The 12,421-nt window shown below is 44.8% G+C and overlaps 1 protein-coding gene across 6 annotated transcripts in view; it reads left to right on the forward strand.

Moving 5' to 3' along the window:
- TEP1 (telomerase associated protein 1) overlaps positions 1-12,421 on the forward strand; it is a 40,855-nt gene that overhangs the window by 11,929 nt on the left and 16,505 nt on the right. For 4 of the 6 annotated variants that reach the window (XM_052647412.1, XM_052647410.1, XM_052647413.1 and 1 more), the window contains exons 8-20: positions 1,356-1,480; positions 1,661-1,818; positions 4,282-4,391; positions 4,748-4,838; positions 5,067-5,253; positions 7,012-7,180; positions 7,547-7,705; positions 7,878-7,955; positions 9,208-9,335; positions 9,668-9,727; positions 10,626-10,784; positions 11,748-11,924; positions 12,098-12,218. In XM_052647412.1, the coding sequence (XP_052503372.1) occupies positions 1,356-1,480; positions 1,661-1,818; positions 4,282-4,391; positions 4,748-4,838; positions 5,067-5,253; positions 7,012-7,180; positions 7,547-7,705; positions 7,878-7,955; positions 9,208-9,335; positions 9,668-9,727; positions 10,626-10,784; positions 11,748-11,924; positions 12,098-12,218 (1,722 nt within the window). The remainder of the gene's footprint in view (positions 1-1,355; positions 1,481-1,660; positions 1,819-4,281; positions 4,392-4,747; positions 4,839-5,066; positions 5,254-7,011; positions 7,181-7,546; positions 7,706-7,877; positions 7,956-9,207; positions 9,336-9,667; positions 9,728-10,625; positions 10,785-11,747; positions 11,925-12,097; positions 12,219-12,421) is intronic. The other 2 variants (XM_052647411.1, XM_052647409.1) reach the window with 2 other exon arrangements.

The raw sequence follows: 12,421 nt of genomic DNA on the forward strand, positions 1-12,421 counted from the left end.
TTCCACTGGGTCTAGAAATACTAGTAGTGGGTGTAGTAGGCACATGCCAGTGTCCTTGGAATTCTCAGCTGTGATTTTGGGGCTTTGAGAACACTGGGAAAGGCTCCTTTTGTTTCCATTTTGCTCTCCTTGGTATCATTCTTTAGTGACAGATGTCATGTCCAGCTGGATAAGTGAGTTAAAAACATGAAATCTCCACCTTCCACAAATTAAAAAAAATAAGCCAAATAAAAATTTTTTATTTTCTTGTTTACTTTAATAACACTAGTCTTAGTGGTTAGGGCTTCCCAGGTGGCTCTAGTAGTAAAAAGCCACCTGCCAACGTAGGAGACACAAGAGATGCAGGTTCAGTCGTGGGGCTGGGAAGATCCCCTGGAGGAGGGCATGGCAACCCGCTCCAGTAGTTTTGCCTGGAGAATCCCATGGACAGAGGAGCCTGGCGGGCTACGGTTGCCATAGGGTCTCAAAGGGTCGGACACGACTGAAGTGACTTAGCATGTGCACGTACACACGCTTAGTGGTTAAGAGCATAGAATCTGGATCCAGGCCACCTAGTTTTGAATCCCACCCCATCCCCACTCCTTACTTGCTAGCTGTGCAACCTTGGTCAAATGAGTTACCTTCTCTTGCCTCATTTTCCTCACATATAAAATGAATCGAATAATAGCAGGACCTACTTCATTGGGTTTTTTGTGAGGACTAACTAAATCAGTTACTGTATTTAAAGGATTTCTAACAATACCTGGATCTGAATGATGATATCATCGTCATTAAAATAAGATTATTAGGGAAATATATTAGTATTACAAGAAAACACATCTTCAGTTGGTCCACTGGTCTTTTCATCCTATTAATATATCCCAAACTTAGCTCTTCTAAGACAGAAGATTCTGAAAGCCAGCTTCTTTCATTTTTAAACTCCTCACAGCTTACATTGTGCTCCAGTTGCATGTTTTAAGTCTCAGACATTTGTTCCCCAACCAGGGATTGAACCCAGGTCTCCTGCAGTGGGAGCCTGGAGTCTTAACCACTGGACCACCAGGGAAGCCCATCAATGATTTAAATAAGAGCTGCTTTCCCTCTCTCTCCCTCTAAGAACCGGCTGTTCTCTGTTTAGTCAATCCCCATCTTGCTTTTGACAAGCCATTCATCCATTGTTAACCATTGATAGTCCAACTTGTATAGGTGAAACACAGTGACCCCACACAGCTACTCAGAAGCTCCTGCCGCTGAAGAGTTTTACTCTTTAGTCCTATTCTTTGTCAAATCTAGGTGTAGGATGGTCTTGTTTTCTGAAGAAAATGACCATGTGATAGATTGAATGACCCCTGTGGGACTTGGGAATATTTCCACAGTTTGAGGCAACCTACGGTTCCACGTCAGAGAAAAAGAGTGAGCAAAGGTTCACCCTGAAGAAGCTGGTGCAGAGACTGCACATCCATGAGCCTGCACAGCTTGTCCAGGCCCTGCTGGGCTGCAGGTGAGAAGATGCACACTCCATCTGGATTACCCCCTGAACCTTCAACACCCATAGCCCCAGTCCTTATAGTTTGAGCAGACCTGGCCTTAACTGGGACTTACTGGCTTTGACGGACTCACTGCTCCTTTCCGAGTTATTTTCCGATGCCTTTGAAATGATGTTTTTCCTTGTCTGTTTCAGATACCCCTCCAACCTACAGGCCTTTTCTCGAAGCCACCTCCCAGGGCCCTGGGATTCTAGCAGAGCCGGGAAGCGGATGAAGCTCGCTCAACCAGAGACCTGGGAGCGGGAGCTGAGCTCACGGGGAAACAAGGCCACCGTCTGGGAGGAACTCATCGGTAGAGTGACCTTGACTATCACGCTCCCTTCCTGTCTTCCTCACTCATGCCTCTACATTTTGGCCCCTGAAAGAGAAGTTTCCATGGCATGGTACAGTTATTCTCACTTGGTAGTTCCATCATTGGAAATGATTGGATTTAACAGGTCTGCCATTGACCACACCAAAGTGGCCAGTGGCCTCTGCTTTGAATAGCACTGATATCATAGGTAGGTCATAATTTCAGACGTGACTAGGTGATATGTCAGGTGATATAATACAAGCCTTTATCAATACATGACGAAAGCATTACCTTCTCTCTGACATCAGTTGTGTCGATACCTGTGTCACTCTTCCAGACAAAGTAGGACTGGGACATGGCACACTGAAATCTCCACCAAAGCCCGTTTTTAGGACACAGATGTTCCAGGTCATATGCCCACATGAGTAAAAAGAATTCAGTGGGGAGGACCAACTTACTCTCAGTCTGTTTTCTGGCTAGTTTATTTTTAACTGTAGAAGGCCCTTTTTACTCCATGTTTTCTTTTACTTCCTCCATCTTTGAAAGTTTAAAATCAGCTTCTTTCTGTTGAAAAATATCAGACTGTAGACTTTTTGACTGCTTGCGGGTGTCTTGCGTTTGTTTTGTTTTCGTTTGTTTGGTTTTTAGTTGACTGTGTCAGGTATTAGTTACGGTGAGTGGGATCTTCCTTGCACCCGTGGAATCTTTCATTGTGTTGCACCGACTCTCTAGTTGTATGCAGGCTCAGTAGCTCCACAGCATGTGAGATCTTAGTTCCCTGACCAGGGACTGAACCCGAGTCCCCTGCATTGCAAGGTGGACTCTTATCCATCCACTGGACAAGCAGAAAGGACCACGAGAAAGTCCTGGCTCTTTGAGTTTTATGGACTTCATATTTTGGAGCTTCAGAAACCCAAGCTGGCTTTTCTTTCTCTGTGAGCTCTCACTTAGAGATTGTACTCAGGGCAGACCAAATAGCTCAGCTGCTTATCATCCCTCTCACTTTGTAATTGTCACTGACGGTGTATATATCAGAATCACATGAGAATTAAAACACAAAAGACACACACACACATATACACATGCTTGACAACCTTCTCCCTCCCCAACATTTGGTACAACTTGGGTAGAGTGGGATAAAGAGACCTGGATGGCAGCTAGCATGTTTTGGTGATTCTAGTATGCATCATCTCCACTTCCTCCCTCTGACCCTGAAAATTAAAACTGTGCCATTTATCTTGGTTGAGACAAATGCCCATAATCTAATCCAGTGGTCCCCAGCCCACTGGATTATATATTGCAGAGATAATTTTTGGGATACGCCAGAATATATGTACATGTATTTTTAAAAATTTTATACGTGTACTAATAAATTATGTACTTTAGGAACTACATAACTTATATAAATATAGCTATGAAGATAAATGTAAAAAAATAAAGTATACGATATAAGATAAAATATAATTAGATATACAGATCCCTCTTTGGTCCTCAGAGACTCATTAGTAACTCATTAACAAATTTTTTAGAATGAAATCAGTGAACTACTTCATCTATAGAATGAGTATTCATTTTATTTTCTAGTGTATCAAAGAATATGATATTGAATTTAATTTCTTATCAAATGGATCTGGTATATCTTTCATATATAGCAACATTTGAGCAAAACTTATGAGTTGACAAAGGATGCAATAGGTCATGACTTGTCACATTCCATTTACACTGTGTATACAACTTAATTGTTTTACACAGTCAAACTCAGAAGAAGACTTATGACTGGAGAACCCCAGGACTTCCAGGAGGCTGAAAGCTTTCTAGCTATAATTCAAATGAGACTTATATAACCTTAAAAAACGTACCACCACTTTCCTAATGAAAGCTGTTGATGGTAGGCCTAGTGACTGGGATGTGGGTTGGGGCCTCATAGGCCAGAGCTGTAATGTGGTCCGAGTGTGTTTTGGGGGGGTACCCAGGAAAAATATCACACCTCCTGTTCATGTCTACCTTTATCGAAAGAGTGTTTCCAATATTTACTAAACAGATTGAACCCCTGTAATCACTTAGTCCATGTTACATGGTTGCTAGTACTCCATGTATATAATTTATAAGATTACACTTGGAAATTTCTCTTTTAGCCATCTAAAAAGTTTGGAAATCATTACTGTAGAGAATGTATTTTGCCAGTTGAGCCCAGTCTCAGGACTGGAGCCAACAAAGTGATGACCTAAGTTGTTTGTTGAAATAGCTAATTCCATAAATGTACAGATTTTGCTCCAAGACCAGGCAACCCAATTTTTATCTTTCCAGGCCTTTAAAACATTTTGTGGACAATAGATCACTTATTAGTACCTCATTTCCTCTAACGTGAATATTCTACCTGGCCTCTGATCATCTTGCTCTGACCTCTGACCTCTCTCATTCATCCTTTGTTTGCTTTTGTCACCCTATGTCTACCTTCGGCAGACAGTGGGAAGCTTCCCTTCATGGCCATGCTTCGGAACCTGCGCAACCTGCTGCGGGTTGGAATCAGCGCCCGTCACCACGAGCTTGTGCTGCAGAGACTCCAGCATGCTGTACGTGTGAGGGGCGGGGAGCCAGGCTTCTCCGAGTGGCTGGGGAAGGTCATAGCAACTACGCTGTTTGAGAACTTTCCTTTTTATCTTCTGAGATCATTTCTGTGATTTAACTCACTTAGGAGGGAGTCTGATATAAAAGAAACGGAACCTTCTGTTACTTCCTCTCCTTTTTTCTTTCCTCATCGTCTCTCAGGACATCTATTCTTTTCTACCTTTGTCTAATATCTATTTTGTCCTTTCCCACCTTCCCACAGGTCTAATAGAGGGGTTATCTCATCTTCCTGGCCTCTGAAGCCTCTGATGCTCCCCATCCCTCTTGGTTCTCTGCTCATGACCCCTCTCTTGCTTTGCAGAAGACGGTGATCCACAGTCGGCAGTTTCCATTCAGATTCCTTAATGCTCATGATTCCATCAATGACCTTGAGGCTCAACTCGAAAAGAAAGGTAATATAGCTCTTCTTCCAACTCCTGTTTATCTCTCATGTCTGAGAACAGAGGAGATAGCAGCACTGGTATTTTCAGCCTCTTACTTTCCACTCACAGTGTAGGGGGGGTGGGCAGAGGTCAGACACTGGTCAGCCTCAGGAGTCAGGACTCAAGACAGCATTGATGGGAAGATAAGAGGAGGGAATAGAAGCTGCCTAACTCAGATACTTACCTGTTGCCACCCAGAGTTGCCATTTCCTTCCAACACACAACTGATAAAGCAGATAATAATTAAAAACACAAAATATGGCAAGAAGCATGCCTATTCCTGGCAGTTTCGCCAACCAAGCCGTCGGGAACTTCGGACAGCAATGATGATCCCTGTGATATATGAACAGCTCAAGCGGAAGAAGCTGAAAATACACAAGGCCAGGTGTGTGTGTGAGTATGTGCTATCTGGGAGCAAAGGGTGGGCGTGAGAGGCACCCTAAAAGGGCTTGGAAGTCATCTGGAAACCTAGCTTTTATTCTGTGAAAACATGCTTGTCAGTCATCCCAGTCGCTGAAACGTCACTGTTTCCCAATCGTCTTTTGCGTAGAAAACCTAGTCTTTAACTTTGTCCTGCAGAGAGGTCGTGAAACAAAACCAGTGTTTGGCCTCACTCTGTTATCTGTGGTTGCCTTGTTGGCTTCTGTGGACTCTGTCAGCCTATGTAGCATTTCCCTTTGTCCACGATAGTGCCTCTCCACCTGTGCTCTGGTTCATACTCTTCTTTCTTTTTCTTCTCTGTCTTATCTGTTTCTTTTTCTTTTTGTTTCTTTCTTCTGTGAATTTTCTGACCCATTCACTTTCCTTTCTCTTTTGATACATATAAAGATTGTTATCCTCAAGCAGACTCAAAGATAGGTATAAAACCGGTTCAGTAAGCTTGATGAATTCCCAGTATGTTGTCCTTTTAGATACTGCTTCATTCATTTTCATTCAAGACAAATGCAGGTCTCATCTAACCTTCTAATAGGGCTCAGTGGCCAGGACTCGCCTGCGTCAGTGGATCAGTGGCTGAACACAGGGCCGTTAAAGAATTAAGCTGAGGGTGTAGTCCTAACAGTGTGTCTTTGCTGGTCAGTTTGGTAGCCACCAGCTACATGTGGCTCTTGAGCACTTGAAATGTGACTAGTGGGAACTGAGATGTGCTGGATTTTGAGGGCAGTGTGAAGAAGGATGCAAAATATCTCATTTTTAATTTTTGTATTAACATGTTGAAGTGAAAAATACATATATACATTAGACTAAGTTAAATGTGATATTAATCTTCCCTGTTTCTTTTTACTTTTTAAAATATGGCTACTAGAAAAACTTACATTACATGTATAATTTCAGTTTCATTTCATTAATTGTAATTTATTTCTACTGGATAGGCAATGGTAGAGACTGCTGGCTTCTCTAGATTAAAAAAATGATGAAAAAAATTAAACATGTACACAGGTAATGAGAATAACATAATGGACTCCCATTCAGTGAAAAATCAAGATTTTACCAGCCTTCGTTTCCTGATCCCTCTCTTTTCTGTTTTTGAAAATGTTTTTAAAAACAAATGCCAAATAATATGATACATTTTCTATCATTCCCCATATTTACTAGCTGGAGCTCTGAAAAGAACCACTCTGTGAACTAAAGCTATTTAGTTACTCTGAAATAGAGATTGTCTTGGAAAGGTGGGATGAATGTTTCTTTTCCCTTTAATTGCCATTTTTCAGAGTAAGAAGTTAGTGTTTGTTCTTCAAATTGCAATTTAAGAATAAGCAGCAGTTGGAAATTTCCTGGTACTCTGACTACTGGGGCCAGTTTTGTCCCTGGTTAGGCAGCTCATATATCCGAAGCTGCCCTGCACAGCCCCCACCCCACAAAAAAGTTGCAGTTAAATCTTGCCTCATGAAGTAAATATGGATTGATGTGGTAAGCATGGCAAGCAGTGTCTGAGAGTGGGTCTACTCCATGGGGTGGATTAGCAGAGTCCTGTAGAATGGGGCCGAGGGAAGTTCTGTCCCTATTTTTTCTACTGACACTGGAGACGGGCTGTGGATGGGTGGAAACTTGATACTTGAGTGGCAAGTTCTCATCTTCCCGTCTGCGTCCAAGCGGCAAACAGAGAAGCCCCTGAACCCTCCGTCTGTTTCTTTCCTGCCTGCAGACAGTGGAAATGTGACCGTGAGATGCTGGCTCGGTATCGACAGGCCCTGGAGACAGCTGTGAACCTCTCGGTCAGACACAGCCTGCCCCCACTGCCAGGCCGCACCCTCCTGGTCTATCTGACAGATGCCAGTGCAGACAGAATCCTTCCCAAGAGCAACCCACAAGGGGTAAGACGCTCCTGCTCGGCAGGCGGATTCTTTACCACGGAGTCACCTGGAAAGCCCTTCTATTTTTGAGGGGGGAGGATTTGTTTATTTACTTGTGTGGCTGTGCCAGGCCTTAGTTGTGGCATGTAGCATCTTTAGTTGTGGCATGTGGGATCTACTTCCCTGACCGTGGATTGAATCTGGATCCCCTGAATTGGGAGCATGGAGTCCATCACTGGACCACCAGAGAAGTTTTTGAAACTATTTCAGTTGGGGACTTTGTCCACTTTTCCCTAACCAGCGGAGACATTTGGTCTCCAGATTTGGGTGGGCAAAGTGGATTCTAAAATAGGGGAGCCGATTTCACCCTGATGCTTGTCCAATCAGCCCCCTCTGAACTATGTGCTGCTGTTGATTGCGATGATGATGGTACGGACGGAGCAGGTGGAGCTTTTGCTGTGTGGAGGGGGCATTGTGAAGACTGCTGTGATTAAGGCAGAGGAAGGCATCCTGAAAACTGCCACCGAACTCCAAGCTCAAGTTCAGGTCAGACACTCACCCCTACCTTGCAAAACTGCATAACTAGACAGATGCCTGGGAACAGCTAACTTCAGGAAAGGCTCGGATCTACTCAGTTCTGAAGATTAGCAGACTACAGTATTTGTTGTTTACTGACCATCTCTTGTGCAACTGCATGACATGAGTTTCTTTCCTTCAGAAGTCAGATGAAAACTGTGAACAGTCCCTGACTACTTTGGGGAAGCACTTGCTGTCTCTGGCTACCCAAAGGGTCCCTGTGAGTACTGCTCCTTCCCTGAGAAACTCTCCCTTCCTCCATGTTTTCCTCCACATGGATGTATCTCATTTTTCAAAGCTTCTTTGTAACCTATGCACAATACCCTGCTGACTGCAACCCCCTACTCAGTGGTATGCTGGTAAATATTTTTTTTATGCTATTTTCCAAATAGCAATCTGGAAAAATCATCTTAGTTAATAGCTTTTGCTAATTTCCATGGTATAAATACTTCTTCCATGACTGATTTCAAACTATCCACATGCTTCATTGACCACAGAGTTAGAAAGAGTTGCTCAGTAGCACACCTTTGTATAGCAATTCTATAATATATATAACATGGATGTAAATAAGGTCAAGAGTATTTAATGGTGAAATGTGGTAAAATAATTAGGTAGTGATGATGTTTTAGTATTTATTACCTTTGTTTTTAATGTAATTTATTTGACTGTGAACTTATACAATTTAATATTTAATGGTGGCCATATTTAACAGCTGGCTCACAGAGTTCCCATAAGTTTGACAGTCAGCTTTTGTGAGCCTAAATGTGCCAGCTACACACTGCCCCTACCCCAAACTCCACTTTATTTTTTATTTTTGTTAAAAATTTGATATAATTTTTAAAGGTTACATTCCAAGTACAGTTTTTATAAAATATTGACTATAGTCCCCATGTTGTACAATACATCCTTGAGCCTATCTTACACCCAGTAATTTCTGTCTCCCACCCCCACCCCCATATTGCCCGCCACTGGTAACCACTTGTTTGTTCTCTGTATGTGTGAGTTTGCTTCTTTTTTGTTTTATTCTCTAGTTTGTTGTATTTTTCAGATTCCACACATAAGTGATACCATATAGTGTTTGTCTTTGTCCTGTCTGACTTATTTCATTTAGCACAGTGTCCTCCAGGTCTACCCATATTGCTGCAAATGGCAAATTTTCCTTCTTTTTTATGGCTGAGTAGTATTCCATTGTGTGTGTGTGTGTGTGTGTGTGTGTGTGTGTGACATCTTCTTTATCCATTCATCTTTGATGGACACTTAGGTTGCTTTCATATCTTGGCAACCCCTAATCCACTTTGATGCTCTTCAAGTCAGGGTGAAATGACTTTTTGCACCCTAAGTATGCTCCAGAAAGGCCATTTACACCCACCTCAGAGTTCTCCTTGTTCCTCTGCCCTCAGAGATCCTGTCTCTTGATATGCTGAGCTCTTTGGCACCTCCCTGGTCTCAGCCCCTCCCCTTTCATCTTACAGGTGGACAGGGTCATTGTCTTTGGCCAAACTACAAACGAGAAACTGATAAATGCAGCCAAACAGCTCTTCTGGCAGCATGTGAATCCCAAGTGCCTCTTTGTTGGTGTTCTCCTAAGGGCAAGTTACCTGTAAGGGCGCTCATGGTCCTTGCTCAGTTCCAGCAGATAGTGATCCGTATTTCCTGTCTGTCCCTACTAAAGCTTGGGATACTCCCACTCTCTAGGCCCCTCCCCATTTCTGCCTCTTACCTCTGTTGTGCTTCTAGTGCCGGAACCTTCTCTGAAGTCTTCAGCCTGGCCCCGTACCCCTTTGTGACGGTCCACCCCAGTTCTAGTCTAGCACAGAACCCTATTGAAGGTGCAGAGGTCGGGGTGGTGGTCCATCCTAGGGTGCTGGGGGCAGTGACTCCCTGTCCTTGGCACTGTTCCTGACTGCTAGTGACTTCTTCTTTCTTTGCCAGATGTACCGATTTGAATCCCAATGACGTGACACTCTCAGGCTGTACTGATGGGATACTGAAGTGAGTATAGCACGGACACTGGAGAGGTTGGGGGCTTTGTTAGAACATCTTTTAGAGATTATCTGTGGCTTCTGCTCTAACCACTTCATTTTTAAGCAAGATAAAAGATTATTCTGCTTTTACAGCTGTCTAGACATGGCAGCAACATGATGTTACAGGTACCTGGTCATCTTCTATCTGTTGCTCCACCATTTTCAAATACTCTCTTTCTACTTTATAGTTCAAGTTGGCTGCTACAGCTCCAGCCATCATTTTTGTATTAATCTAGTGGGAAAGGAGAAAAGGGAACATAGCAGATTTTACTGTTTGCTTTTAAGGGTACAACTCAGGAGTTGGTCCCATCATTTCTATTCATTCTCTGAGGCCTTTGTTCCATTCCATTTCAGAGGAAGTACCATGTTAACTTTATTTATTTATGCCTGATCTACAGAAATCTTTGTTCTTCGTTTTTTTCTCCACTATTAGGCTTCCCACTTATTCGTTTTCTCCTCTTCCGTTTCCTTTGGATGCCACCCATTGCCTGATGTTAGGAAGCTTCATGCTCCTCCCTTCCCAGGGAGCTTTCATGGCTGGTACAGAGCTAATCAAGCCCAGAGCTGATCAACCTTAATCTTTACATCTTCATTCAGCCCAGTTGCCCCTGGTCCAACAGAAAGCCTGTGATAACCATGCACACAGAAGGGGCTATGCCTGGGTTTCTTCTCGATTCCCTCATTCCTCTGGTTCTTCTTCCTTCCTTATTTTAAATCTATGTTTATGGTAATCTTCCAAAGAAACTCCAATGAACTGGTTGACCTAATTTAGCCATATCTTTGTCCCTTGCCTCCTCGGAAGACCTTCCTGATTTCCTCTCACTCTGCTATTTTGTTCTCATTTATTTTGTCACTCTTTATTTCAGGTTCATTGCAGAGCGTGGGGCCTCCCGGCTTCTAGAACATGTAGGCCAAATGGACAAAATATTCAAGATTCCACCACCCCCAGGGAAGACAGGGGTCCAGTCTCTCCGGCCACTGGAAGAGAATATGCCAAGCCCCTTGGCTCCCGTTTCCCAGCTTGGGTCAGTCTGTTTTTGATGGCTTTGTGAACTGGGAGGGGCTTTAGTTGAAACCTAGAGAAACTCAAGTGACTGAAATTCTGGCTGTTGAGATGCTGCTTGCTCTATTTGCTGAGGAACATTTCTTCTTCCCAGGCAGGAGTTTGTCTAACACAGATGGTGAGCATGTCCCTTACTGTACTAGGGAGAGGGGGCTAGAAGGTGAGGCAGGCACTGGGCACCAGGGCTCAGACAGAGGCCTTCTTGGCACGGGCCATGGCTTTCTCATCCTAGCTTTGCCAAATAGTAGCTGAAGTTTGGGCTAGTTGCTTGATGTCTTAAGCTGCAGTTTCTTTCGTTTATTTATGTTTGGTTGCACTGGGCTTTTTCATTGCTGGGTGTGGGCTTTCTCTAGCTGTGGCTAGTGGGGCCATTCTCTAGTGGCTGTATGCAGGCTTCTCATTGTGGTGGCTTCTCCTGTTGTGGAGCACGGACTTGAGGCACACGTGCGTTAGTGGTTGTGGTGTGTGGGCCCGGTAGCTGTGGCTTATGGGCTCTAGAGCATGGGCTTAGTAGTTGTGGCACGCAAGCTTAGTTGCCCCATGACATGTGGAATCATCCCGGACCAGAGACTGAACCTGTGTCCCCTGCACTGGCAGGCAGATTTTTAACCACTAGGCCACCAGGGAAGTTCAAGCTGTAGTTTCTTGATCAGCAAATCAGAGAGAATGATTGTGCTTACCTCACAGTGCAACTCGGGCCCATTTCATGGGCAGAATAGTAGATGCATAATAATCATTGCTGACACAGGAGGGGAACACGAGAAGTAGCCAGTGGGATTTAATTTCTAGGCTCTGCATTTGACATTACAAGCCTGTTACTCCCTGGAGGCCAGTTGGATACCCGCTGCCATCTGTTGTACCTGGCTCAGCAGGGTGAGGGGTGGTCACAGGCCTGTCTATGGGCTGACCCCTGGTTTACCCGCAGGTGGCGAAGCATCCGGCTTTTCATTTCCTCCACTTTCCGGGACATGCATGGGGAGCGGGACCTGCTGCTGAGGTCCCTGCTGCCAGCACTGCAGGCCCGAGCCGCCCCCTACCGCATCAGCCTTCATGCCATCGATCTGCGCTGGGGCATCACTGAGGAGGAGACCCGTCGGAACAGGTGTGGGGGCTGCTGAGAAGAGGGGCTGGGTTGGAGATGAGGGGCTTGAGTGGCGGCAGGGCTGGGGCTGCAAGGATGGCTGAGGGCTGTGGGCCAGAGGTGCTCTTTGGATGCTATGGGATGTGAGCCGGGCCCAGTCTCCCTGACACGGTGCTCCCATAACCTTCCTGCAGACAGCTGGAAGTGTGCCTCGGGGAGGTGGAGAACTCGCAGCTGTTTGTGGGGATCCTGGGCTCCCGCTATGGCTATGTTCCCCCCAACTACAGCCTCCCTGACCATCCTCACTTCCGCTGGGTAAGACAGACACGGTTGGGGCAGGGGTGGGAGAAGTCACAGTGTGTCGAGAACCCCGGGACTCTGCACAGGCAGATCCTTGAGACTTGAAGTGAAACACAGGCAGAAGGTTCTGTGAGTGACCAAGTCCTAGGTGAGGGAATTCCTTTGGGAAATACCTCTGGGTTGGCCACAGGATGCGAGAGGTAGGCGGTCGGTCTGAT

This window comes from Budorcas taxicolor, chromosome 10 (assembly GCF_023091745.1).
Source record: "Budorcas taxicolor isolate Tak-1 chromosome 10, Takin1.1, whole genome shotgun sequence".
Classification (NCBI taxonomy): Eukaryota; Metazoa; Chordata; class Mammalia; order Artiodactyla; family Bovidae; genus Budorcas; species Budorcas taxicolor.